Below are 26079 nucleotides of genomic sequence, written 5' to 3' on the forward strand. Positions count from 1 at the left end.
GATTTGGAAATATAGAATGTCGAGCAACACCCACAACAATGGTGATATGCTTATATAATATTTATTGTAGAATCAAACAATCATCATTTTTTGTATGTTGTGTGTCCATCTTCCCTGACGTTGGCACTGCCCTGAAAGAGAACAAGAGTGAGAATAAATTCAAACTTTATCAGAACCATAAGGTGATAGACAGATGACACTGTAGTAGTCAACAGAAAAATAATAATAAACAGAATTACAAATGAGCAAAACTTACAAGAAATCCTTTCGATCTGTACATCTGGGCAACACGTGATTCCTCTGCACAACGCGAAACCCTGCAGGGTGCGTTCACGTGCGGCAACGCCTCAACTAGCTGCAGCAGAAAAAGAAACGTGTGAGTATAGCCATGAGCCTGAGGAATAACATAACGATAACTGCATAACCCTCACATTGCTCAGTGTGTCCGAAAGGCTGTCCAGATCCCTCTTCCCTCCGGGGTTCAGTCCATACGACCAGTGCTGACAGCAGCCCTGTGGCAGCATCGCCCCCGCTAGCAGCAGACACAGTGCCAAGGCTTTTGGAGCCATTCTGATGGGGGGAAAAAGACTGCAAATATTGTATAAGCATATTACGTTTTTTTTTTTAAACATATACTCCCAAACACTGTCATGGTTTCTCACCTTCTGTTCACGAGGCAGGCAGGCTCCTCTTGTCCGCTGTCCTTTGCGACTCCTGCTGCACACTTCATTCCGAGGTTTATATAGGCCTACTCCCTTCCTTTTAGCCCGCAACTTCACCGCAGGGGGGGGGTTTCACAAAGTGGGATTAGGCAACACTTTAATGGTGACTTCCAACGCTGCGTGGGGTCGACCGTTTCCAGCTCCATTTCCTGTCTGGTCCCCTTTTACGACACATTTTGAACGCACAAAACACTGCTCATTCAAAAACTGAGACACAGTTTATTTATAACAGAAATAAATGGAAATATATCGTGCAATGATCACAGACAGGGAGACCTCCACCACTCCCTGTCTTAAACACAAGCCAACCATTGCCCCATATTGCATTCAGTGAGATGTATTCAAATAAATAACCAGAGCTCAGCCATAGATGTTCTCGCTCAAAGGTGAAACACACAATATGATTGCCTCCATCGTTCATTCTTAGGAGAAACCTCACAGCCGTGTTTGAAGCGAGCCTGACGCGTAGTTTCGCGGTGCACTAACAGCACCCTTAGTCTTTTAGACTGTGCTATATTGTTATGGCTTTGGCTTGCATTGCTTCCTTTGTAATACGTTGAACGCAGCAAAATTAGGTTACGTACTTAAACAGGAATATGTTACCACACAGGTATTGGTAAGTGACACCTTCTATATGCAGCTGAACATTTGAAAACATCCTCCCGTACAAACATATATAGACAACCCTGGATAAATTCTAGTGCAAGATATTTAACGCCAACATAATACAGTGAGACAATAATACAAGAGTGAGAGTCGGGGAATATACTGGAGGAGAGGTTGGAGGAAAGAGCAATAAAGAAGCCAGCTGTGGCCTCACACTGGACACCGGTGTGTGTGTGTGTGTGTGTGTGTGTGTGTGTGTGCTGAGTTATCTGACACTCTGACATGTGCAGAGGGGTCAGCATCTCTTCAAAACTCTTCCTTTCACATTGGACTCTCTCAGGTTGACTTCTTGTAGATCGCAGCCGGACAGGTCACAGTTCTGCAAAAAAAGCAGTAAAACAGAAATATTAAATGGGTGTGAAAAGCCTGCAATGTAACTGGAGAACTGTATATGTATGGGGCGACGATTATTTTCATGGTCAATACATCTGCCTGTCATTTGTAATCCTTTTAGTGTATACCCCAACATATGCTTATTTAGATTGCTTGTTTCGTCCAACCAGCAGCCTAAGAACCACAGCTGCTGTGCTGTAGTCCAGTCCTGTTCAAAGGCTTGTGTAAACCCTCAACATGTATGGCCAACATGTTATGTTATCCCACAGGAAAAAAGAATCAGTGAACCCTACTGATTTAATATGTGAATTCATTATCACGTGCACACTTCAGGTTCGAAAAGCTAGTCTTCTACAAATCAATCTCCAACACTTTCATTTACTAATGCAGAAAAAAAAAATGATTTAAATCAAGACTTAATTAATTGTACCCATTGAATCAACTACTTGTTCATTTTCCTCTTTGGTCCTAGAAAGTTGCAGTAGATAAGATTACCAGCTGAGTCAGCATGAGTGCTTTCAGAGATAATCCCGTCTGAGGGTCTAACTCACCTCGAGATCGGTCCCTGATAAAGTGCCCCCCCCCCGCAGGTCGCAGTTCTTCAGCTTTGCATTTTTTTGCCGGTTGATGCCGGTCATTTGGCTTCCTTCCATGTCAACTCCTCTCAGTCTAGCACCTGATTATAAAACCATGACTACGTATGTTTAACTGTTACGTATTTTGTTTACCTTCCAGGTTGGTCTTCAGTCCAGATGGATCTTCAAAATTGCATCCTTTGAGAGGAGCTCCCTCTGCATTGGAACAGAGCATCTTCACCCCTTTGTAAGTCAGCCCCATTTAAAAAAAAAAACCCACACAGATCAACAGCATTCATAACGTTCAGGTAAGTTCATATTGAGTTAGAAGTAATGTATGTTAAGTTACCAGACACTCTGCTTATTGTTTTTTCAATGAGGTGAGTGTGAGAGTAGGTGTTTAAGAGCAGAGGGGCTCTTCCTCCATACACCTGAGGGGGCAGTATAGGCGTGACCTCCACTGTTCACCAGCAGGAAGGCCAACAAATAAAGAAATATCACAAAAATTACACACAACTACCACAGGATAAGAAAAAGGTGGCTTCCACACATTGCGATTTTTGAGAACATTCTGCACTGAGGATGCTCATACTGTATGTGGCACGTGTCAGGGGGTTTACAGCGGCTGAGATTCGCCATCTTGAAATTGTTGCAGCGCAAAATCAAAGTCGGGACAGATCGGCACCCCCTGAAATTAAGACCCTGAAACCAGTGAGAGTGACGGCGTCAAATGTTGACTCGATGCGGTGAAATGAAGGGGTGAATGAAAACGTGTTAATTCTACTGTTCCTGACAGAGAAGCTCTGACTTGGTGGGGGATGCCAGAAGAAAGCGAACAAACTCCTCATGTTGTGGACTTTTTTCGACATACTATACTATCACTTTATTATGTCTTTGTAAGACATGCTATACTATGACTTCATTTCTTTGTAAGACATGCTATACTATGACTTTATTATGTCTTTGTAAGACATGCTATACTATGACTTTATTATGTCTTTGTAAGACATACTATACTATGACTTTATCTCTTTGTAAGACATGCTATACTATGTCTTTATTATCTCTTTGTAAGACATGCTATACTATGACTTTATTATGTCTTTGTAAGACATGCTATACTATGACTTTATTATGTCTTTGTAAGACATACTATACTATCACTTTATTATGTCTTTGTAAGACATGCTATACTATGACTTTATCTCTTTGTAAGACATGCTATACTATGACTTTATTATGTCTTTGTAAGACATGCTATACTATGACTTTATCTCTTTGTAAGACATGCTATACTATGACTTTATCTCTTTGTAAGACATGCTATACTATGACTTTATTATGTCTTTGTAAGACATGCTATACTATGACTTTATCTCTTTGTAAGACATGCTATACTATGACTTTATTATGTCTTTGTAAGACATGCTATACTATGACTTTATTATGTCTTTGTAAGACATACTATACTATCACTTTATTATGTCTTTGTAAGACATGCTATACTATGACTTTATCTCTTTGTAAGACATGCTATACTATGACTTTATCTCTTTGTAAGACATGCTATACTATGACTTTATTATGTCTTTGTAAGACATGCTATACTATGACTTTATCTCTTTGTAAGACATGCTATACTATGACTTTATTATGTCTTTGTAAGACATGCTATACTATGACTTTATCTCTTTGTAAGACATGCTATACTATGACTTTATTATGTCTTTGTAAGACATGCTATACTATGACTTTATTATGTCTTTGTAAGACATGCTATACTATGACTTTATTATGTCTTTGTAAGACATGCTATACTATGACTTTATCTCTTTGTAAGACATGCTATACTATGACTTTATCTCTTTGTAAGACATGCTATACTATGACTTTATCTCTTTGTAAGACATGCTATACTATGACTTTATCTCTTTGTAAGACATGCTATACTATCACTTTATCTCTTTGTAAGACATGCTATACTATGACTTTATCTCTTTGTAAGACATGCTATACTATCACTTTATCTCTTTGTAAGACATGCTATACTATGTCTTTATTATGTCTTTGTAAGACATGCTATACTATGACTTTATTATGTCTTTGTAAGACATGCTATACTATGACTTTATTATGTCTTTGTAAGACATGCTATACTATGTCTTTATCTCTTTGTAAGACATGCTATACTATGTCTTTATTATCTCTTTGTAAGACATGCTATACTATGTCTTTATTATCTCTTTGTAAGACATGCTATACTATGTCTTTATTATGTCTTTGTAAGACATGCTATACTATGTCTTTATTATGTCTTTGTAAGACATGCTATACTATGTCTTTATTATCTCTTTGTAAGACATGCTATACTATCACTTTATTATGTCTTTGTAAGACATGCTATACTATGTCTTTATTATGTCTTTGTAAGACATGCTATACTATGTCTTTATTATGTCTTTGTAAGACATGCTATACTATGTCTTTATTATGTCTTTGTAAGACATGCTATACTATGTCTTTATTATCTCTTTGTAAGACATGCTATACTATGTCTTTATTATCTCTTTGTAAGACATGCTATACTATGTCTTTATTATGTGTTTGTAAGACATGCTATACTATGACTTTATCTCTTTGTAAGACATGCTATACTATGTCTTTATTATCTCTTTGTAAGACATGCTATACTATGTCTTTATTATGTCTTTGTAAGACATGCTATACTATGTCTTTATTATGTCTTTGTAAGACATGCTATACTATGTCTTTATTATCTCTTTGTAAGACATGCTATACTATGACTTTATCTCTTTGTAAGACATGCTATACTATGTCTTTATTATGTCTTTGTAAGACATGCTATACTATGTCTTTATTATGTCTTTGTAAGACATGCTATACTATGTCTTTATTATGTCTTTGTAAGACATGCTATACTATGTCTTTATTATGTCTTTGTAAGACATGCTATACTATGTCTTTATTATCTCTTTGTAAGACATGCTATACTATGTCTTTATTATGTGTTTGTAAGACATGCTATACTATGACTTTATCTCTTTGTAAGACATGCTATACTATGTCTTTATTATGTCTTTGTAAGACATGCTATACTATGACTTTATCTCTTTGTAAGACATGCTATACTATGTCTTTATTATCTCTTTGTAAGACATGCTATACTATGTCTTTATTATGTCTTTGTAAGACATGCTATACTATGTCTTTATTATGTCTTTGTAAGACATGCTATACTAGGGCTGCGGTCAAAAAGTCCTTTTTTGCTCAGGAAGGTTATCTAGTATCTAAGCGGCCGCCATGATAAGAGCTCTAAGAATTCTCTAAATGCTTAGGAAAGGTGCGTCAATGATTCCTTTATTAGTTCCTTTAGCATAGGAAACACTTTACCGTCCTTTACCAAAGGAAAGAAGTTCACGTCGCCCCATAATTCCTTGCGGCGGCGTCATTTAAAGTGACGCGCCATTCGGCCGTCCATGAAAACAAACGATATACTTATGGTACACAGGTTCAACGATTATTTTCATAGTCATAAAATAATAGCATTGATGTTGAAGAATATGAATAGACAGCGAGATTCCTTTCGTTTCATTTTGTATGTATTTATTTACTTCGAACGCGTAACAAATATGCAAAAAAAACAAGAATACCAAATAAATCAAGAGCATATATATAACAAACTGTCAAACAAATGATCTTTCTTAATAATAAAGAAGCATCAGTGAGAAACAAAACAAGCTAGCTAGCTTGAAGCTATAGATTATTAAACTGTTAAAAAGCACAATATAACCGAACTGTTGAATCCACATTACTGCACAAAGGAAATATTGATATTGAACAGTTTCATTGATATTAGTAACAGTTTCATGTAATCTGTTACCCTGCATGATCACTGGTAACAGATTACATGGTGTCATATTTTATTTGCGCATTTTGTAGTCCTTCATTGTAGTTTCGGCATCTTTTCCTAACTCCTCATGAATCCTCCTTCACACCTTTCCTCGACCCCATGATGATTTCTATATGGTCAAGGAAAAGTGGTTAGGAAGAGACGTTAGGAGGCATTTCTTTGACTTTTAGACCGCAGCCTCTGACTTTCTCGACATGCATACTGTGACATTATTATAACTTTTTTGGCATACTATACTATAACCCAAACTCACCCCTAATATATATATATATATATAAATATATATATAATATATAATAACGCCTCACTCTGAAATTTGTTATGACATAGTGTAGTATGCCTTTTTATGTTGTTATCATGACATACTATACTAGGAATTTGCCACTTCCAGCTTCTTTTTTTTTTACAAATATGAAATGAATTTAAACCTGTAATAATATATAATTTAGAAACAAGCTGGTGAAGCAAAACAATAAGCGGAGTTCAAGTGTGTTCACCGCTACAGAGGAACCCTTTCACGTTATGAGATGTGCTGAGCTCGGCCATAGGCGTTACCTTACTGCAGACTCCTGCAGAGAGGAAGGAGTGAGCGGAGGGGTATTCAGTAGGCTGTTGGATTGGGTGGCATCTAGTGGTGTGGCTGAAGATTGCACACTGTACCTTTAAGAGGAAGTGGATTAAGGATTGAAAACAAACAACAAACAAACTACTGTAATCAGTTTATTGGCAAAATGAAAGAATGAATGTTGTGAGTACTAATCCAGCTACCAGAAGTCCATCTAGTTACAAGCATACGTACCCTCTCTGTTTTAGTAACTATTAGAAGGGTTAATGGGATGTTTTTCATACAGACTGTACATAAAAAGAAAACAGGAAGGTGGATTTGTACATTATAAAAACACCACAACATCTTGGCTGAAAGTTAAAAATTGTACATAAATGAATTTCAAATGATTTTTATGTATAAACAAATTTCCAAGATGGATCTCCCCAAAAATACTTCTTCTGCTCCAAAATAATTGTCCCGTTTTCCTCATATTTTAAAGTTCACATACTTCAAAAATGGTTAAAAGAAACATGTCACTCCTCAAACTGGTTTTTTTCCATTAAAGTGGGTAAAATATAAACTAACAGCTACCTTAAAAGAAAGCGTCTTGCTTGTCGTCATTGACAATTGTAAACTGGGAGTGATACTTTCAAAACACAAGCATCGTAAATCTTCCTCTTTAGTACCTCATTATTTCTATTATTTCCAGAACAAAATCAAGCAAACGTGAAAAAAAGACTTTAAAACCAGCTGCTAAAGAAAACCCTGGCAGAATTTTTGGGATTCAAATTCACACAAAAAATGACTAAAATTATATACAAAGTACTAAAAACATTTCACAATAACTCAAAACGCTGGTGTATAAAAATAAAAAATAAAAACACACACACACACACACACACACACAAGGTGGATTTTCCAGTTGTCCAAACAAGTCGTCTCTCAAACGTTAGCGTTGAATTCTGTCGTCACAGACAATCAACATGATTCCTCTTCAGATTTTTTAGGGAAAACTAAAACCGTGAAACGATAACTTACAGAGACGCTATAATCTGAGCCCGAGAGGATGTACAGGCAGCCTCATCCATCATTTCTCTACACCAAACTCCAACAAGTTCCTCTAAAATAGATTTAATCAAAAACATTTTCAGCACGGCTCTCTGATCCCAAAAAAAAAAAAAAAATCTCTAAAGTGCTCCGAAGAAAAACTGGGCTGACAAAAACAAAAAGACGGAAGAATAATCTAACAAAATATAAAAGCAAAAGACTAATTATATTACATTTGGACAAAATGTTTCATGAAATACAGGGAAGGGAAACAAAAATGCATTATTTTTACTATTTGCTCTCTTTCTCTTTCTGTGTTTCTGTTTAGCTCAACCAGTTAACCTCCTCCACTTTAGTACTTTGGCACTTTGGTGTAATCTTCTGTGTGAATGTTCCTGCACAAGCAGATGGACAAGATCATCCCCAGCAGCTGTCAAACCAAAACACATATGGATCAATACATCTTATACCGTCGATACATTTCACATATTTCTCCTTCTCTTCTTTTTTTTTTTTTTTGGTCGATTGACAGCTTTCATAGCAGCCTGAACACTACGTTAAAAACAGACAATAACATAATTCACGAATGATGGTTTTACCTCAATCAGAGCCACTCCGAGGCAGATACCCAGGACGACCCCGATGTTGGTGAGGAGCCAGCTCTCCACGCTGGTAGAACAACCCTAGAGCAGAATCATCCCAAAACATATCAGAGGAACGGATGGACGAGGAACACGGCCAGGCGACAGTTAACAGGTATGACATAATATACAGAAGAAAAAAGCTGTTTTACCGCGTCGTAAACGGGCCAGTCGGGCGTCTGAGCCTCACAGAATCCGCTGTCGGAGAAGTTACCGCTGACGAGCGAGATGTTCTGGCAGGAGCAGGGAAACAGCAGCTGGGAGCTGTTGACGATCACCATGTTGCCTTCCCAGTCCAGACGGCCGGTCCAGCCACAGCACTCCATCTAGAGAGGGACAGACAGAGAGAATGGTGAGAAGATCAGAGGCTGTCTGAAGTGGAAGCAGCCCTTGGCAGCGCTTCTTGTCTTTAATAGTTTGGCCGCAGTGTAAATGAGGCACTAAGTTATTTGTTATTTGTACAACCGCACTCCCTCTCGGGTGATATTGGTTCCTTTTTCCATGCATAAATCCTTTAATAGGAGGATAGGTTTGTGTAAAGCAAAGTGTTCAGTGATGACTGAACTTTCTATTGACAGGAACACTTCAGTGTGACGTGCGTGTCATGTTTCTGTTGATCTGTGATTATATCTTTAGTTTGTATTTTAAAAGAGCATGAATCTGACCCCAGATTAGTTCTTCCAACTCACATTCCTCTGGATGAAGTCCCAGGCCTGCTCTGTGGTCGAGTTGTTGCCGGGGTAGCCGTCCAGCACCTTGGTGACGATCTTGGACATCTCTTCGTTCAACTGAGAGGAAACAGATTTGTGGCGTTCATAAAATATATATACGTCTTATGATGCGAAATACAGATTCAGCAAAAGTCAGCTGGAGCTCAAGCTGAAGTGAAGACATGCGTTTTATATGCTGTTTATAGTTTCTTTGTGTCTAGGATCCATATTGGAGAGAATTTGTGTCTTTCTTTTCCTTTCTAGTGAACATTTGGATGTGTGAAGCTGGTTTTATAAAAAAGGAGCATCTAGTAGTTGAAAAATGAAACATGTCTGGAGAAAAACAACTGAAACTGCTGGAGGTCTTAGTAGGTCTAAAGAAACTCTAGTGTCCAAATTCAGGTGAGAAAACAACGTGAAAACTTGCACTATAAAAGATCTAAACACATTTATTACCTCAGAGTGAAAAAAGAGCCGTTTGTTAAGTATTTTCTCTCACAATGGACACGCTGAGAGTCAGACGAGAAGATTGATACCACTGTTGAATGACTTTTCTTTATATATGAAGTTGAAGGCAACAGATAGTTAGCGTAGCTTAGCATAAAGACTGGAAACATGAGTAAACAGCCCGCCTGGCTCTCTCCTAAGGAAACAAAATGTACCTACCTTCAATAGTTAACATGTTATATCTTGCTTGTTTAATCTGTATGTAAAAACAATTTATTTTGAGAGAACCAGGCTAGCCGTCTCCCCCAGTCTTCATGCTAAGCTTAGCTAACTGGCTGTAGCTCTATATTTAAGATAAATACATGAAAGTGGTGTCAATCTTCTTGTATAACTCTCTGCAAGACAGTAAATGATCATAAAATATCTCAAAATGTCAAACTATTCCTTTAAGTTTAATTAATTTTAAGATAGAGTGAATCTTGTGGACATTTAACAATATTAAAAAGGTTTATCATTTTAATTTCTCAGTAATCACAATATATTTTGCACGAGTTTGGTTTGTCAACTCAAACATGAGCTGTGAATTCTTGTGTAGAAGAATTTGGCACTAAGAGCTGTGAAATCATATCTGTATGATTGCAGAAACATTACAATCAGGAGTCGATTATAGCAGCACCTTTACATAACGACCAGACGCAGGAAATCTGAGAGTAATTGTTGCTAAATCTTTTCTCCAAGAATGTTGAGACACTCAAGGTCTCCAGTGAACACATACTGGAGACCTATTTTCTCCAAATAGAGGTTTTTCCTTGAACCACTATTTGGCAGAGAAGCACGGCGGCTGAATAGAAGTCCGAGAGCTTCCAGCAAACGCTCAGATACAATAAACAGAGATCGGTCTGCACTCTGCAGAACAGAACTCCTTTTTGTAGCGTTTCATCCTTTTCACATGATTTATGCATCTGGACATCTGGATCAACGAGGACAAACTCAAACTTCTGGTCCAAGTCGGAGGTTTTCTTGCACTCTTTTGCTTGGGAAAATCATAAACGTGCACATAATTATTCTATGTTTGTGGGATTGTGTGTGAGAGACCATTACGTCACATTTAAGCCGGCGTCGGTCTCAACAGTTTTTGGTCACATTTCCTATAAATCAAGACAAAGTCTCGTCATTCAAACTACAGTCCAGGTGGAGTTTTGCAGCTGAAAAACCTTAGTTTACAGGTTCTGCAACGTTTTTGAAAGTTGAGCTAAAAGTACTGATTTGATAGGAAAACCGTTTTCTTTATTTACTGCAATTGTAAGAAATCTTGTAAATGTGCACCTTTACACACCGAGGGTAGGATGAATAAAATACACAAATATTTTCCATCAGAAACTATTCATATTAGAGCTGCAACACTTTTTCAATACATTTTGGAATAGATTTGCTAGATTTCGCCTTTATTCGCTGTGCGAAAGCTAAAAAAAAAAGTCCTGGTTGCAGCATAATATTGTCCTTCTGCGTGAAAGTATTCATGACATAAACAACAATATATAAAAAAAAAAATACTGCAAATAAATCACATGAAAAAAACGCCCCCGATCTGTTGAGGCCTTTAACTCCATATTTGTAGTTCATACATATCAAAAGACTACATGGCTGAAACGGTTTGTTGATCAACTAGAATTTCAACAATTCTCAGTCGAATAATAAGGTTTATTAATACTGTCGACTTTAAACAAAACCTAAAAGAGATTCTTTAAAAATATATAAAAACAGAAGAGAGAGACAGATGCGTATTATATGATATTTATATTTAAAATCTGAATTAAATGCTCTGTTGTTCTCCTGTGCCTGGATTTTTATTTCCTTTAAAGCATTTGGGACAACGCACAACTTCTTCTTATTATTATTATTTCATTCATCATATTTGAAAAATATATTTTTGAACTATTCTATCTTAAGTTGTAATTCTGTTTTTGTATTGCTCATTGTTTTCAGATGTTAATGCTCTTCTTTGCGGTAAAAAAGCCACTTACTACTTTAAACTGCCTTTGCTTTGCCTCGTGTTTGTAGTTCTGTGTGTTTTTAAGATGTTTTATTGTTTGTTTCTTTATGGTCCTGTTTTTACTATTCCGTTAACATAATCCACAGATTTATTAGGAATGAGAATGATCATGAGCTCAAGTTATTCAAATGTAACGTTGTATTCATGTCACGTAGGATGGAAGGAAGTGAAGAGTAGGAGAGATTTACACGTTAACGACGCGCAAATTCACATTTACAAAATAACACTAAATCCATTAAACTGGGGTTTATTTACCGCCAACGTCACTCTTAACGTACGTTTGTTTACATTTCCCGGCGCTTCCGTATTCTTTTCAAAGCTTTCAGCCTTAATTACAATTTGCATGTTGACATAAACGGTAATTACAAGTCGGAAACCGGTAATTACAGTAACTCATGTGACAGGACCGTTGCATAAAAGTCGTGTCTCAGGGCAGATGTTTTGCATCGTAGTTAATTACTGGAGCGTCCAGGTCAAATATAGCTTCAGATGTTTATATGAACAGTGGGCAGATGAAAAGTGTGCAGAAGCTGCTCTTGGTATCAAAAGGGCTGCAAAGTAACATTGTACTAAAAATAAGACATTACTCATCCAGAGGGGCCAACAGGACACTTGCACATGAACCAATTAGTAGATCTTTTAATGCTCGGTTGTAACTCGTCCTTCTGTGTCGTTATAGACGCATCAAAGTGCATCAAAGTGTGGTTGTGTCTCATTCTCCTTAGAGGAGGAAGAGGCTGTAAAGACTCCAATAAATAGCTCCATATGATATTTGTCATGTAGCATCAGTAAACCTTTCATCCATATCTGAAGCGAAAATGGAGACTTTTACAGGCAGACAAATAACAGTAGATACAATCTAAACAATTTAAAGCTTACTGTCAAACCTATAAAAGGTTCTATAAAAAGCCAAAACACAGAAAACCCACATTGAAAAAACATTCACAAGATTAATGTATTCATATCTCTTCCTGCTGCTCTTCCTGTTTATCTGTAAAATGTCTAAAAACACCAGAGGGCGACACAACACTGAACGCCGCGCTCTCACTTCTGACCGTTTACTCGTCGTTTTCGTGCCCCAGCACATAGTTGTGCCTGTTGTGACGCATCGTGGGTGGAAGATAAAAGGCGTGTTTTTGTTTTGTTTGTTTTTTACAGGTGTGTCGCAACACATTCCTTTTGTGAGAATCACCTCAGGTGAGACCAACTAACGAGGAGGAAGTGACGTCACTCACCACGTCCTTCTGGAAGTAGATGAGCGTGCCGGCTGCGACCTGAGCGATGAGGATCAGCAGGAGGCAGGTGAAGTACTGAGGAGAGAGGAGACAGATGTTAAGACTGGTCAGACCTGCAAACATCTGTGGTGAAGCATGAGGGAAACCAGTAAGTTAAGGGTAGAAATCTCAACAAACCAACAAGGCTTGATGAAAGTAGTCCCCAACAAATGCCCTCCTGTTTGTTTGATCAAAACGACACTGACCAGCTGTTTTTAGGAATTACTGAAACAATCTTCCTGCTCAAATTCAGAGGTAAAAAATAATCTATTATATGTCCACAGTACATCCTCCACTTGTACCGCAGCTGCATCATTCATCATCATGTTCAAATGATCGGGCCAAGCGTTCACAGACGCGTGTTCAGACACACAAACGGTCACCCACCAGGCCGAGCAGACAGCGGATCTCATAAATGGCCCCCAAGCAGCCGACGAAGCCCATGAGCATGGAGAAAGCGCCGACTCCGATCAGGATGTAGCACGCCACCTTTACAGCCGTGGAGTTATCTGCAGGGAGACAGAGCACAGGCCGCACGTTATCACAGCTGTTGAGCGATACAAACGAGATTTCTAGTTTTTGTTTCGGCTCTACTGAACCTTCGTCAGGAGCGTTTTTAGCCACCGTTCTTACGTTGATCTTAAATAGACAACTATTCTGCAGTAGTCGCTCAAATAATTGACAGCGAAATGTGTCCAAATATAAGAAAAAGCTAAAAACACGACACATCATTTACGGTAGTTTTCTTTTGCGTTTCATTTTGGCGGACCCCGCCGGAGGAAAGTGGTGTTTCTCCGAGCACCAGAGTCCCTTTAGAAAACATCTTCAGTCCCGCTTCTGGTTCTCCCTTCCCTCACCGATACAGTGAAATAATAATCTATTGAACCGAGAAAGCAATTGGCAGATTAATCAACAGCAAAAAATATGTTGTAGCCCCAATGCTGAGTTGGGGAAAACCTCTGAGTCGACCAGAGTGTGGACAAAAGAGAGAAGTGTGCACTTCAACACTGTCAAACAAAGGCTTCTGTGTGACACACTCTGCAAAACAGTCCAGATGAGAGAATCCTCCCGTTCATCTCATCGAGTCCAGAAAACAAACTGCCCGTCAACAACCTTCGCCAACGTTACATTCGACTCCAGAGGAGCATAGCGCTGTGGCACTAAAGCAACTACAGCAAAAAAGCAATTTAGAGAAACATTAAAGATCGGCCGCGAAATACTTCCGAGGTTTAAAATAATGTCACCTCCTCCTGCGTCCATAAAATGCTCATTTCCATCGTATTGAATTCTGCAATAAACACAAAAATCTGACAAGTCAATTTCATGCTTTATCGTCACAATCGAGCGAAAGAGAAGAACAGCGTGGCGTTTCACTAACATGTGCTTTTAAAATGAATCTAAAATCGGTTTTCAACGCTCTAAACTGTGAAAGCAGACGAGCTCGTCGATACAGCAACATGTGTGATCATCAAAAAAAAGAAAAAAAAAGAATAGAAGAAGAAGAGTGAAATTAGAAGCAAATGTGCAGCTGCAGCGCTCTACTTGTGTCGAGTGATCAGGGTCCAACGTAACGCAGGGAGCTAAAACGAGAGCTCGGCCACAATTCGAGGCCCCCGTTGGGATTGAGGGAGTTCACTTGGTGGACGGATCGTGACTCATCAAGAACCGAGAACCGAGAGAGACAGTTTCATTTGGTCCGAGACAGAAATACAGAACCTGATACAGCTGTGGTGAACGTTCACAGGGTCACACAAAAAGACTGTGAACAAGCAGCGGGTTCATGTCACTGTTTTAAAGACTGAACCCCCCCCCACCCCATCTCGCTGAGTCCTCATGGCCTCAAGGAATCATGGGATACCCCCGGGGGACCAGTGAACCAGGGCACGCAGCTCCGAACCGAGACAAAGAGAAGCGAGGGGAGTTTATGATGGAAAATTAGGCTACGGAGGGGGGAGGGGGGCAGGAAATGAAAACCTCTGTGTGTGTGTGTGTGTGTGTGTGTGTGTGTGTGTGTGTGTGTGTGTGTGTGTGTGTGTGTACGTGCCCTTGTACGTTTGTCAACTTGCAGAGTCACTTTCAGAATCAGATTTCTTAAGCAAATTCAACATTTAATTGGAGTTTTGAGTTTTTTTCGGGATAAATGGGTTTTTTTTATTCATTTTGCAGGTGCAGTGAAATGCAATGAATATTAATGATCCCTCCCCCCCCCCCCCCCCCCCCCCCCCCCCCCGTATTCTGGTACTTTATACTCACACTTTAGAGGTAAATATTGTACTTTTTACCCCATCTGTAGATATTTAAATCGCACTGTGTACATCCGGTCTTTGCACCTTATTGATAATATTGGATTTGCACTCTTTCCTACTTTGTGCTGCACTGCAACACAACAAGTCCCCCTCTGGATAAATAAAGTTCTTTCTTATCTTATTAAAAGTACTCAGATCTTTTACTTGAAGTGTAGCTTTTGGTTTTATCCACCTGGAACCCAAACGAGCTGGAATGTAACAGCTCGGGGAAACTCACTGTTCAATGTACGTCCACTAAAAGTGCTCGTTTCAGCCGATGACGAGCTCAGATCCATTATGAGATACAACCGTCACTCATGTTTCCATCATTGTCTTCAGGCAACGGGTCACATGACGCGACAGACACTTGTGATAACAATCGGTGACGAAGCGGACTTTCCCCTGAGCGACTACAGCGCAGCACATTTAGTTTCTTTCTTCTGCAGCGTTCTCCATCAATACCGGACACAATTTCAAAAGTGGTTGTCCCCATTAGTCACAAAAACATGAGAAAGACAATACAAAAATACAGAAGTTAGCTCGTAGAAATACTACACTGTAAAAGTCCTGCAAGCAAAATCGATCGCAAGTAAAAGTACAAAAGTGTTGGCATCAAAGTGCTGAAATGTGCATTTTCAAATTCATATATACCCGTTTTATCTCACGGTTTATTGATGCATTAATGTGTTCATCACATTCAGCTCAATTTAACTACTTTATATACTGCTGGGCAGGTAAATCTATAACAATACACCATGATGTATTACTTGATTTGTATTTTGTATCAATAATGTAAATCTCTAAAGTAACTTCAAAATAAATGTAGTGGAGTAAAGGAAGTCAATATATCCCTCCGAGATGTGTTGGAAGTATAAAGTAGCACAAAATGGAAATAATACCCCCCAAAAAAATTGCACTGAAGTAAATGTGCTTATGGGATTATGGGATGGCTCCAGTCAGGCAAGTGTTTTTTCTGTCAACGCGGAGGTTTTGTTTACAACCCGTCTGATCGTCTGAAACTGTAATGTTGGATGGAACCAGACGGGTGAGGACGGGTGAGCGAGGTCTGGCTCGGACCCGGCGGCGTCTTCTGTACAATCAGGTTACAGCAGCACCAGGCAGCTCATTGATTCTCCCTCCAAACCCCCTCTGTGATCATCGGTGACGGGCCACCGGCTCCGTCCACAAAATGTTCCATTGAGCATCAATACGTCTCATTTATGCGCAGACACAAAGCTAAACTGTCCACTGTACTTTAACTCTCCGGATCGAGTCGTATGACCGCATTCCCGTCCTCCATGAAGTCCCTGGACTCACGCTATCCGTCCGCCGCTGCTCGGACAGACTGGTGATGTAGTGTGTGTGTGTGATTGAGAGTGTGTGTGTGTGTGTGTGTGTGTGTGTAGTGATGAGTAAGGCGGTGAGCGCACTGGGCTGATGTGATGCATGTTGATGCTGGACAGAGCAGAAAGAGCCCAGTGTCTGAGGGGAGGACACCTGCAGAGCGGCCACGGACGAGGGACAAATGTCCTCAGTGACGCTGGCTGGTCTGAGAGCGCACACACACACACACACACACACACACACACACACACTCTCTCTATTACACCAGCTCAATGTCTGTCTCTATATCTCTGCATCAACACTTCTTCAGTCGTCTTGAAGCCTTTCTGTCTCGCTCACACTGGTCGTCTCTTTCTTCTTCTTCTTCTCTCTCGCTGATAAACTCTTATTGTCATTTGATTTAAAGGGAATAGTTTAAAAAAAAAAAAAAAATGAGAGAAATTGTCGTTCAGAACAGAGCTGGAGTCTGTGTGCGTGGTTAGCCTAGCTTAGCATAAAGACTGGAAGAGGTGGGAAACAGCTAGCTTGGACTTCAAAATACATCTATACCAACAACGGTGGAATGTAACTACGTGCATTTACTTGGAAGGATCTTTGAACTGGCTGTGAACCAGTCTCAGTGTAGTCCTGATCCTCTATCAGACCTCCATCAGTAAAGAGACCGTCAGAGAGAAGATGGTCTGTTTCTATAGAGTTGTTCTTAAAGCTCGTCATCGGCGCCACCGGGTCGGATTCTGGTGAAACCAGATGACATCATGCAGCAGAGACCGGTCCACCGTGGACAGACCCGGATCCTCCAGCAGAGACCGGTCCACCGTGGACAGTAGGTGGAGCTCCAGAGGGTCCTCCTCCAGGAGCAGAGCTTCTCCTCTCTGGGAGACGACACCGACACCACGCTGCTGGAGACCCAGGACGTACTGCTGGACCCGCTGGAGGGAAGGGAGGGACGGGAGAACCAGAACCAGGACTGAGAGGAGCAGGCTGTCAGACCCTGCTGCGGTAAAATGAGAGGTTTTCTAAAGGGACTCTGGTGAAACACGACCACTTTAGTCCACAGGGACCAACAGAATCACCACATAATTTAAGTTCCTGGTAGTGACTTTAAGTACAAATCTGAGGTACTTGTGACAGAGTATTTTCTCATTTTGGTATTAGTACTTATACTTAAGTAAAAGCCCTGAATACTTCCTCCACCAGTGCCTTCCAACACCTTTCTCAGCGATTCAGCAATTAAGCGTATTTCCTATAAATCAATTGATTTCTTTAATCTCACACTGTGTCAGTAACAGGAGAGTAAACGAAGCTGTGATGGAAATGACAGGGATGGAGAGAGAGAGAGAGAGAGAGAGAGAGAGAGAGAGAGAGAGAGAGAGAGAGAGAGAGAGAGAGAGAGAGAGAGAGAGAGATTTGTGGCCTAAAGAAGCAGACAGTTAAACACAAGTGTCCAGCAGATTTCTGAGCAGTCTCAACAGACCAGTGAAAACACACAGACCTCGACTCATTCAAGGCAACACCGTCACACGCCGGCCTTCATCGGCGTCGCCGTGGCTCATAAACAAGACGAAGGAATGTCTGTTATCGGAGTAGTGATGCAGCTCCAAGCTGTAGAAACCAAATCCACCAGTCAATGCAGATTAAATAATTACATTAAGAACAAGAAGAAGAACAGCCGTTACTGCAGCTGCAGAGTGGAGCTGAAGACGCGGACCGGAGCAGAGATGTTTGGGTTAATCACAGCCTCTGAGCGAGACTCTGAAGCTGTATATTAATCTGTCACAACCAGTTTCTGTGATGTGAAAAGTGCCGCGTGTGAAGCCAGTGAAACGCAGCGGGAATCACTTAGTAGCCATCGATTTAAAATCATCCACGATCTGTTACACAAGTCAGAAGACATGCAGAATTAAATAAACACTTTAATATTTAGACCAGGAAACGTAGCGTCGAGCTAGCGAGAGACAGCGCATGCATGATCGTCCCTGTGTCACCAGATCACTCCGTCTTCAACGCTCATGTGATCGAAAACACGATTTAGTGATAAGAGAGTTTAGATAAGTAAGACCGGATTCATAGAGCAGACTTTTACTTCCTTCCTCCACCACCACCACCACCACCAGTCTTATCCGTTAAAAACAAACTAAATTACACTGAAAGGTTTCGCAGATTATAACTTCATTTTAAGTATCGTAATAAGTATCGCATTGGAAAAGCTGTTTGGAAAAGGCACAATTGTATAAAAAAAAAAAAAAAGGTTTTTACGCTGCCATTGAGGTCAGCAATAATTATCGTGTTCGTGTCCAAATATTGAACAATAAGTCAATTGTGCAACAATCTGATGTGGTAGATATTTAACACAATATATATATATATTCTCTTTCGACATCTTGAAACATGGCCAATACTAGCCGACATGAGAGAACTATCAAAACTAATTCCTGAAGATCCCGCTGCATTTCTCGACCGAGGAGACTTCGATTCGTTTCCTGTTCACAACCTCTCCTCCTCTTGTTCGCTGCTGGATTACAGCCACGCGTGAAGCACCGCCTGAAGCGCCAACCTCTGAACAAACTACTCGATTCACTGTTTTTCCCCCCTAAAACATTTCAAAAGTACGATTAAGATTTGCTCGACAACTGACTGGAAACATGACTCGCGTTTCCAAGAAAAATGAAACACGGGAACACGTTTCTTTGCAAAAAAACAAGCTTAGTAAGTGGAATCCTTTGCATTCATCACATTCTACTTCAGCCTACGAACCAGATATATTTAAAGTTTATCATATTTTAACAGCTCAGACAAACATAATACCATCTTTGAGTTGAATGCCTGTTTTCTCCCTTTGTTTGTGTCTTTTAAATGCATTTGTGTGTGTTTGAGAGTGAAACGGAGACGGAGACGCGCACACACACACACACACACACACACACACACACACACACACACACACACACACACACACTGTGAGCCTGCAGCCAGAACTTGGCCCGTTGTCAGCCCGTTAATCACGGCTCCGTGTGTTTTGGACAACATGAGCTCCACAAGTGGATTAGTGTAAAGGCTCCACTGTTTGTTTTCTTTGAACTCAAGCTGTCACCACACTGAAGTCCAGGAAGGATTTTCATCCCATCTGAAGACGAAAACAACAGATCCGGAAAAAGCCGACCACACCGGAGTGATAATTACGGCGACACATGCAACACAACTCGAATTACTGCCTGTCCTCTTAGACGTTTGTGTTAAATTGTCAGAATTAGCGTATGAATCCTGGAGTTATGGCCATAAATGTGTTTATCTCGAGTAGTTAAGGTCACGACGGTCCTATTGGAAACCAGGACGTCGAGCATGGACGCCTGGTCAGTCGTAGCGCTTGAATGCTGCACAGGGCGGGTCTTCCCAAGAACAAAACTAATCAACGATCTTCAGGAGCCAGTCGGTCTTGTTCAGTCCTCAGATTCACTGAAAAAGGAAAATGACGTAAAGTCGGACTCAGGAACTCACTCAGGACGACGATGAAGCTCTGATTGTCCAGGAGGAGCCACAGTCCGAAGCCCATGATGACGGCCCCACACAGCTGGAGGACAGAAACACACACACACACACACACACACACACACACACACACACACAGGTCAGCCATAAACAATGCTTCAGACATGCTGTAAATGAGCACATTTCAACCATAGCCTGTATAAAAGACGCCCATTGCTTCGCAGACTGAAGTTTCAAAGTCTATAAGTTTGGTTGTTGCCATGCTGGAATTTTGCAACCATTGAACAGGATAAGTGACCATATTTGGACTGAGGAGGAGTGACGTAGAGACGGCGTATACCTGTCTGGTAGAGACCTGTCAATCACTGTGTAGCCCCGCCCCTAAAGCATCCCCTGCTTTATGGTCTGTTTGACTCTAAATGGAGCATAATGTACTAAATGAACATCATGCTGTATTGAAGAAGACTTGGAACTAGAGATTGAGACCATAAACTCATGTTTATAAAGGACGTGAGTGTCTGATTATGTTTGTGACAATAACATGAGAAGCATGGGCTTCAGTTGGATATTCACTACAAAACATCTTCAGCTAAAATTTTAGTTGCCGACCAATTCTGATGGAAAAGCAAAACTAAAAACGTAACTTGACCACAAATCTCTCCGTAAAGCAGAGTGGAGGGTGACGTAGGAAAACCAACACACACACACACACACACACACACACACACACACACACACACACACACACACACACACACACACACACACACACACACACTCTGTGTTTATCTGTTGCTAAGAAGCTCTTAACCTCAGATCATAGATTTCATTTCCACAGAAGAAGAGAGGAAACGAGAAAGTGAGTATCACCGTGGTAACTGGGCCACAGACCGCAATTAGGACTCAGAGGGAGAAAGCTTGAGAAGACAAAATGTCAGCCGTTCACTGACTGTGTGACTTTAGACACTCCTACGCCGTTTCTCCAACGTACGTATGCTTTAGGGGCGGGGCTACCCCGTGATTGACAGGCCGCTTACCAGAGGCGTATACGGCGTCTCTACGTCACTCCTCCGCATTCCAAATACGGTCACTTCCTGTTCATCGGCTGCGATAAAGCAATTCAAGGTGGCGAAGTTTAAAAATCGACAAACTCGAGGATTCAAAAAAACGGCGTTCCACAAACCAACGGGTCACGATGACCACGTCCACTTCTTATGAACGCGTGAAACATGTTGAGCAACGTTACAGAAATGAACTAAAATAACTAAAAACATTAATGTCACGTCATCATCATTCGTGAAGGTGAGATACTCACAAAGAAGATGAGGTTGAAGAGGAACAGGAAGTACTTGGTCGCTGTCAGGCAGCCTTTCCCCATGATGCCGGATCTGTAAACATGCAACAGTCACAATATTAGATATGTATATTCATACACAATATAATTAATACAAACAGAGAGCAGGTGAAGCTATTCTGTATGGGAGCAGAGCGGCAGCGTGTATCGGGATTTGCTTTGGGGAGAGAGCGTGATGTGAACAAGTGGTGACAGATGCTTATGGAAGCACAGACCTCCGAGGCTAAGCTGGCCGGGCTGATCATGATCAGGGACTCTCTCTGTGTGTGTGTGTGTGTGTGTGTGTGTGTGTGTGTGTGTGTGTGTGTGTGTGTGTGTGTGTGTGTGGGGGGCTCAAATCCTCCAGGATTACACCCGCAAAAAAAAAAACCCAGTACAATCACAACCTCAATCTGTGAGCACAGAAGGAGGAGAGGTCGTCCCCTCTGTGACCTGCAGTCCTCATTGAGCGACGGAATCTGAGCGTCAGCTCTAGAAACATAGGAAATCAATAGATCAACATCAGGCCAGATGAGCGTATTTACACTCACCAAACTCTAGATTATTGTGGTAATGACAGTATTTTGTTTCTTGAAGATTCAAGACGTTCAGCTGACATCCAAGTATATATATATATATATATATTCTTTTTTATATATCTGCAGATTAGAAGCGACGTAAATACTCTCCTCACAATCTCTTCAGCAGAATAAAACCTAAACAGCACAAATAAGAACATGATGGTCTTCTCTTCCGCTCATTGGAAGAAGAGCAGACCGACTTTAGGAATCTTTTCACAGAAGCCAATACTTGTGACGGACTACTACTACTTCTGATTCCTACATTATGAGGGAGACACGGTGCCTTTAAGAAGAATCATATCTGCTGAGATCTTAATTATTTGCTTGTATAGTTATTTGATGTTATTTGATTATTTATGTACACCGTGTTACACTGTGCCTTGATGTTGACTTCTTGTTTCCACTTTTTGATTTGTTTATTTGTAGAAATATGAAAAAACAAAACAGCAAAACAAAACGATTAAAATACTGATTTTCTTAGTTTATGATAAATATTCACTCTAAATAATTCATTTGACGGACAGACTTTAGTAATAGAACATAAATGTATAACAATAAAATTGCATCTCTGTGTGCAGCAAGCCCGGCAAACGTGTTGTGAAAGGATTAATTAAACACCAAAAAATACGGATTAAAGCAGAATATTTCGTTAGATAAGAACATCTGTATAACAAATGTTCAACTTTACAACGATCTGGATTCATTGGAAATGTTTGGATCACGCAAGTCGGACACGAGCCACCACTGGAATGTAAATCTACAGACAGCATAATATTAATAACATCGGTAATATCATGATCTTCATCTGCAACCGTGTGGAAACAGAATGAAACAGACTTGCTTTAGTAGGTTTAGATTTAGAATGTAGACGTTATCAATGAAGCTTTTACAGAACATGAACTGTTAAAGGGGTACAGCCCTAAAAATCAAGAAACACTGATATTGAAACATCGCCCGGCCTCTCCTATTTATAGTCTGCCGTCTCTGCATCGTCCCTGCATTCTGTTGTCCTTGTTGTTAGCCGTACGTCTCTCTCTCTCTCGATCTGGTTAGTACATTACGTTAGAACCTCATAAAACCAGATGTGTTCATATACTTTGGCCAAGTAAAGCAGATCGTGATTTATAGAAGTGATTTATACGTCGTTCTCACAGCCATCCTTCACCTGGTCTCCCATCACAGGAAGTAATGTGGGAAACAGATTCATGCAGGTGAATCGTTCCGACCGCACTTTAAAAAAGTTAAACTCCTGTCAGTCTTTGTTTGTAGGAGATGTTTTAATTGTGTATCCGATTGTTTTAGTTCCACCAATAACTAATACATTGGATTATTATTATCATCATCGCTGGTATTTTTGTTCACAGAAATAATGCAAAGTGGAAGTTAAAGAGTTGCATCCATCTGGTATTCAGCACCAGCTGGTCCGTCGACCTTTCCCCGTCTGTGAGGTGGCCGATATTTACAGAAAATCTCCGCCTGACATGAATGCAGCATCACTCTCTCTGGGTTTTTTCCACCTTGTCTTCACCTTCACTGCCCCCCCCCCCCCCTCTCTCTCTCCGTACAGTAATGGCCTCTTACTGTCCAATAAATCTATGAAAATCTGGGTGAAATATGGCGGCCCGACTCGATGTTTCCTCCTGGCAGTGAAGCCCTGTAGCGTGAGCAGAGAGCCCGTGTATCCGACCCATATTCCCATCACTGTAAATGGGTTACTGTTACATGGCTGCCTCTGTGCCAGTTTAGGGGGGGGGGGGGGGGGGGGCACCTGCAGGGATGACAGAGGGAAGAGAATATGCAATGGGAAAGACATTTTGGCAAATAGTCGCAGCGAAGCCAGATGGAAGGAATTATAGACTATAAACAGAGCAGAGCTGCAACAAAGACCAGGTCAGCATCTGATACACAGGACGGGTTTGAAAGGAGAAACTCCTTTAGGTCTCTTTTTAAACCTAAAACTTCAGGGGGGGGGGGGGGGGATTCCTTGGAAAAGATGTTACTACAGAAAAAGGATTAAAACCCAAAAGATGCATTTATCAAAAAGTAAAGGATCAGGATGAAAATGTTCTATATTTTTCTTTTTGCCAAATAATAAAAAAGACAAAAACTAACAAAAGCCAAGTCTAAATCATCCAAATGTTTTGCAAATCCCCAAAAGAAAATGCGAATAAAAGCTCGATTCCAACCAGTATCCGATCGCTATCTAACTGGAAAACCATTAGAAGACGTAAGGAGCTCCAGTCCAACCTTAAACCATCAACCTGTTTCCACTTCGCTTCATCAATACATGAACTTCTCCCACCTCAGCCGAGCGTAGAAACTATTCTCACAATAATTGAAGGTTTTCTTAAAGTTTTTAGTATTTCATTACTGATATAAGTCTAGCCCAGCGAGTACACCTAGCCACCACTTTAAATGAGGGTCGGCGTGTTCTTGGCTATCTGGTGTGTTAGCCGTTAGCCGTTAGCTCGACAGCTGCAGTAGTTCACTATTGTCATTGTTGGTCTTTTAAATTGGATTTCTTGACTCATCCTATCGCTGGATCTTTAAGGTTTTCCCCCCCAGAGGTCTAAATTCTGGAGGTTGTGAACATGATGAATGTATTCATGCACTTCTGGTTGAAAAAAAAAGAAAGAAGAAAGTTCCTGAAACAAAGGCTTTGTTAAATTTAGAAGTGCCACGGAGTCACTTTGTGCCACAGCTGCTGAATGATTAGAAACATGCCTGCTTCAGGAATGCACACATGACGTTTCAATTAATTTATCAGCCTAAAAATTGTTGAATATGGAAAGTTTTTAAATAAAACCACAGGGAGGGGACTACTCACAGCAGTTTACGCTCACGGTTTGTGCAAAAAATGTGCAACGAGTCAAACAGAAAACATGCTATCTTAATTATTCCCCGCAGAGAGCTTTCAACACGGTCTGGAGCACATTATGGAGGCGTGAACAGAGACGAGAGTCGTCAAAATGATTCTCGGACACAAACAGAAGCACCTCAGGTCAAATGTGTGCCGTCAGAGGATTTGACCCAGTTCACACACACGCGCGCACACACACACACACACACACACACACACACACACACACACACACACACACACACATTGAAACCGGGTCGTCCGTCCACTGTGACCCGCCCCGGTGGTCAGAGGGAACAGGTCCCAGTTACAACACAGAGTCACCACTGACGTTGGAAAAGTGATGCAGACGACCTCGCCAAACACACAACCTCTGACGGGTCAATGCAGAAACGCAAAGACAAAACTTTTACATGTATTAATACCATTAATTTGTGTGTTTGTCATTTTTGCATTCATTTTTTTCATGAAGGAAAAAAAAATAAAAAATCAGGAAAAGGAGTACCGGTAACTCCTACTCATGAGCAATTTAGTGAAAGAACCGTTTTAGTATCTTCCTTTAACTTTAAACATATGTTTTTGGGGAATTTGGTCAAATTGCACTCAAACCTTCTTGGTGGTGAAACACTTTGAAAACATCTGGTTGAATATGACACAATAGATTAGACATATAGACACTTTCCTTATTGGAAGACAATATTAAAAACACAAGTGGCATTAATTGAATTCTGTTGGAAGTTCCCCAACAACCAAAGCTTCCTGTGGACCTACACGTCCTCAACAAGCTGATGCAGCATTATAAAGCCTCCAAATCATTCAGCAGCCTTTTAATTTCTACTTTGGGGGGGGGGGGGGTCATCATAAACAAACAAACCGCTCCACTCCTCCGCCTCTTCGTCCCTCCCTTCATTTTAAACGTTGCTCCTCCCGAATTCTCTGGTTGCACCAACAACTCACAGTCACTTGATCTGAATGATGCCACAACACCCGATGACGAAAGTAAAACTCAAGATAAGAGCAGGTTTCTCTTTCTTCACACGCGTCCAGATACGAATACAAAAAAAAATTAAAAACACGTTAAGTTACACAAAGAGTTTCTAGATGTACCTAAATACTTACTTCACTTCATTCTGATCATTTCAGACTGTGGTGGAGGAAGAACTCCGAACTCTTTTACTTCATTAAAAGTAGCAATACCAGTAAAAGTATGAAAGTATTACAACTATAATATAATTAAAAGAACC

At 40.5% G+C, this 26079-nt stretch overlaps 2 protein-coding genes and 1 pseudogene across 3 annotated transcripts in view; all 3 read right to left on the reverse strand.

The window, feature by feature from the left end:
- Nucleotides 1-45: 45 nt before the first annotated feature.
- On the reverse strand, nt 46-868 carry LOC137882158 (progonadoliberin-1-like). 2 transcript variants are annotated; one of them, XM_068724308.1, is made up of 4 exons: nt 663-868; nt 432-588; nt 257-355; nt 46-131 (listed from the first exon to the last, which is right to left on the reverse strand). In XM_068724308.1, exons 1-4 carry the CDS (start codon nt 728-730, stop codon nt 84-86), a joined length of 372 nt encoding a protein of 123 aa, XP_068580409.1. In that variant the 5' UTR covers nt 731-868; the 3' UTR covers nt 46-83. The 2 variants fall into 2 exon arrangements, with proteins under 2 accessions (XP_068580409.1, XP_068580410.1); XM_068724309.1 differs by having other exon boundaries at nt 432-570; nt 663-866.
- On the reverse strand, nt 795-2595 carry LOC137882130 (BTB/POZ domain-containing protein KCTD9-like; annotated as a pseudogene).
- A 4339-nt stretch (nt 2596-6934) lies between these two features.
- The window catches only part of LOC137882157 (CD82 antigen-like), a 28623-nt gene continuing 9478 nt past the window's right edge, over nt 6935-26079 (reverse strand). The window contains exons 2-9 of the mRNA XM_068724307.1: nt 21377-21449; nt 20071-20143; nt 13334-13455; nt 12908-12982; nt 9152-9250; nt 8615-8788; nt 8421-8504; nt 6935-8251 (exon numbers count right to left, since the gene is read on the reverse strand). Coding sequence (XP_068580408.1) covers nt 8174-8251; nt 8421-8504; nt 8615-8788; nt 9152-9250; nt 12908-12982; nt 13334-13455; nt 20071-20143; nt 21377-21439 — 768 coding nt within the window. The 5' untranslated portion in view covers nt 21440-21449 and the 3' untranslated portion in view covers nt 6935-8173. The remainder of the gene's footprint in view (nt 8252-8420; nt 8505-8614; nt 8789-9151; nt 9251-12907; nt 12983-13333; nt 13456-20070; nt 20144-21376; nt 21450-26079) is intronic.

Source organism: Cebidichthys violaceus, unplaced genomic scaffold, assembly GCF_023349555.1.
Source record: "Cebidichthys violaceus isolate CVI_PGR_0920_01 unplaced genomic scaffold, fCebVio1.0.p SCAF_30, whole genome shotgun sequence".
Taxonomy (NCBI): domain Eukaryota; kingdom Metazoa; phylum Chordata; class Actinopteri; order Perciformes; family Stichaeidae; genus Cebidichthys; species Cebidichthys violaceus.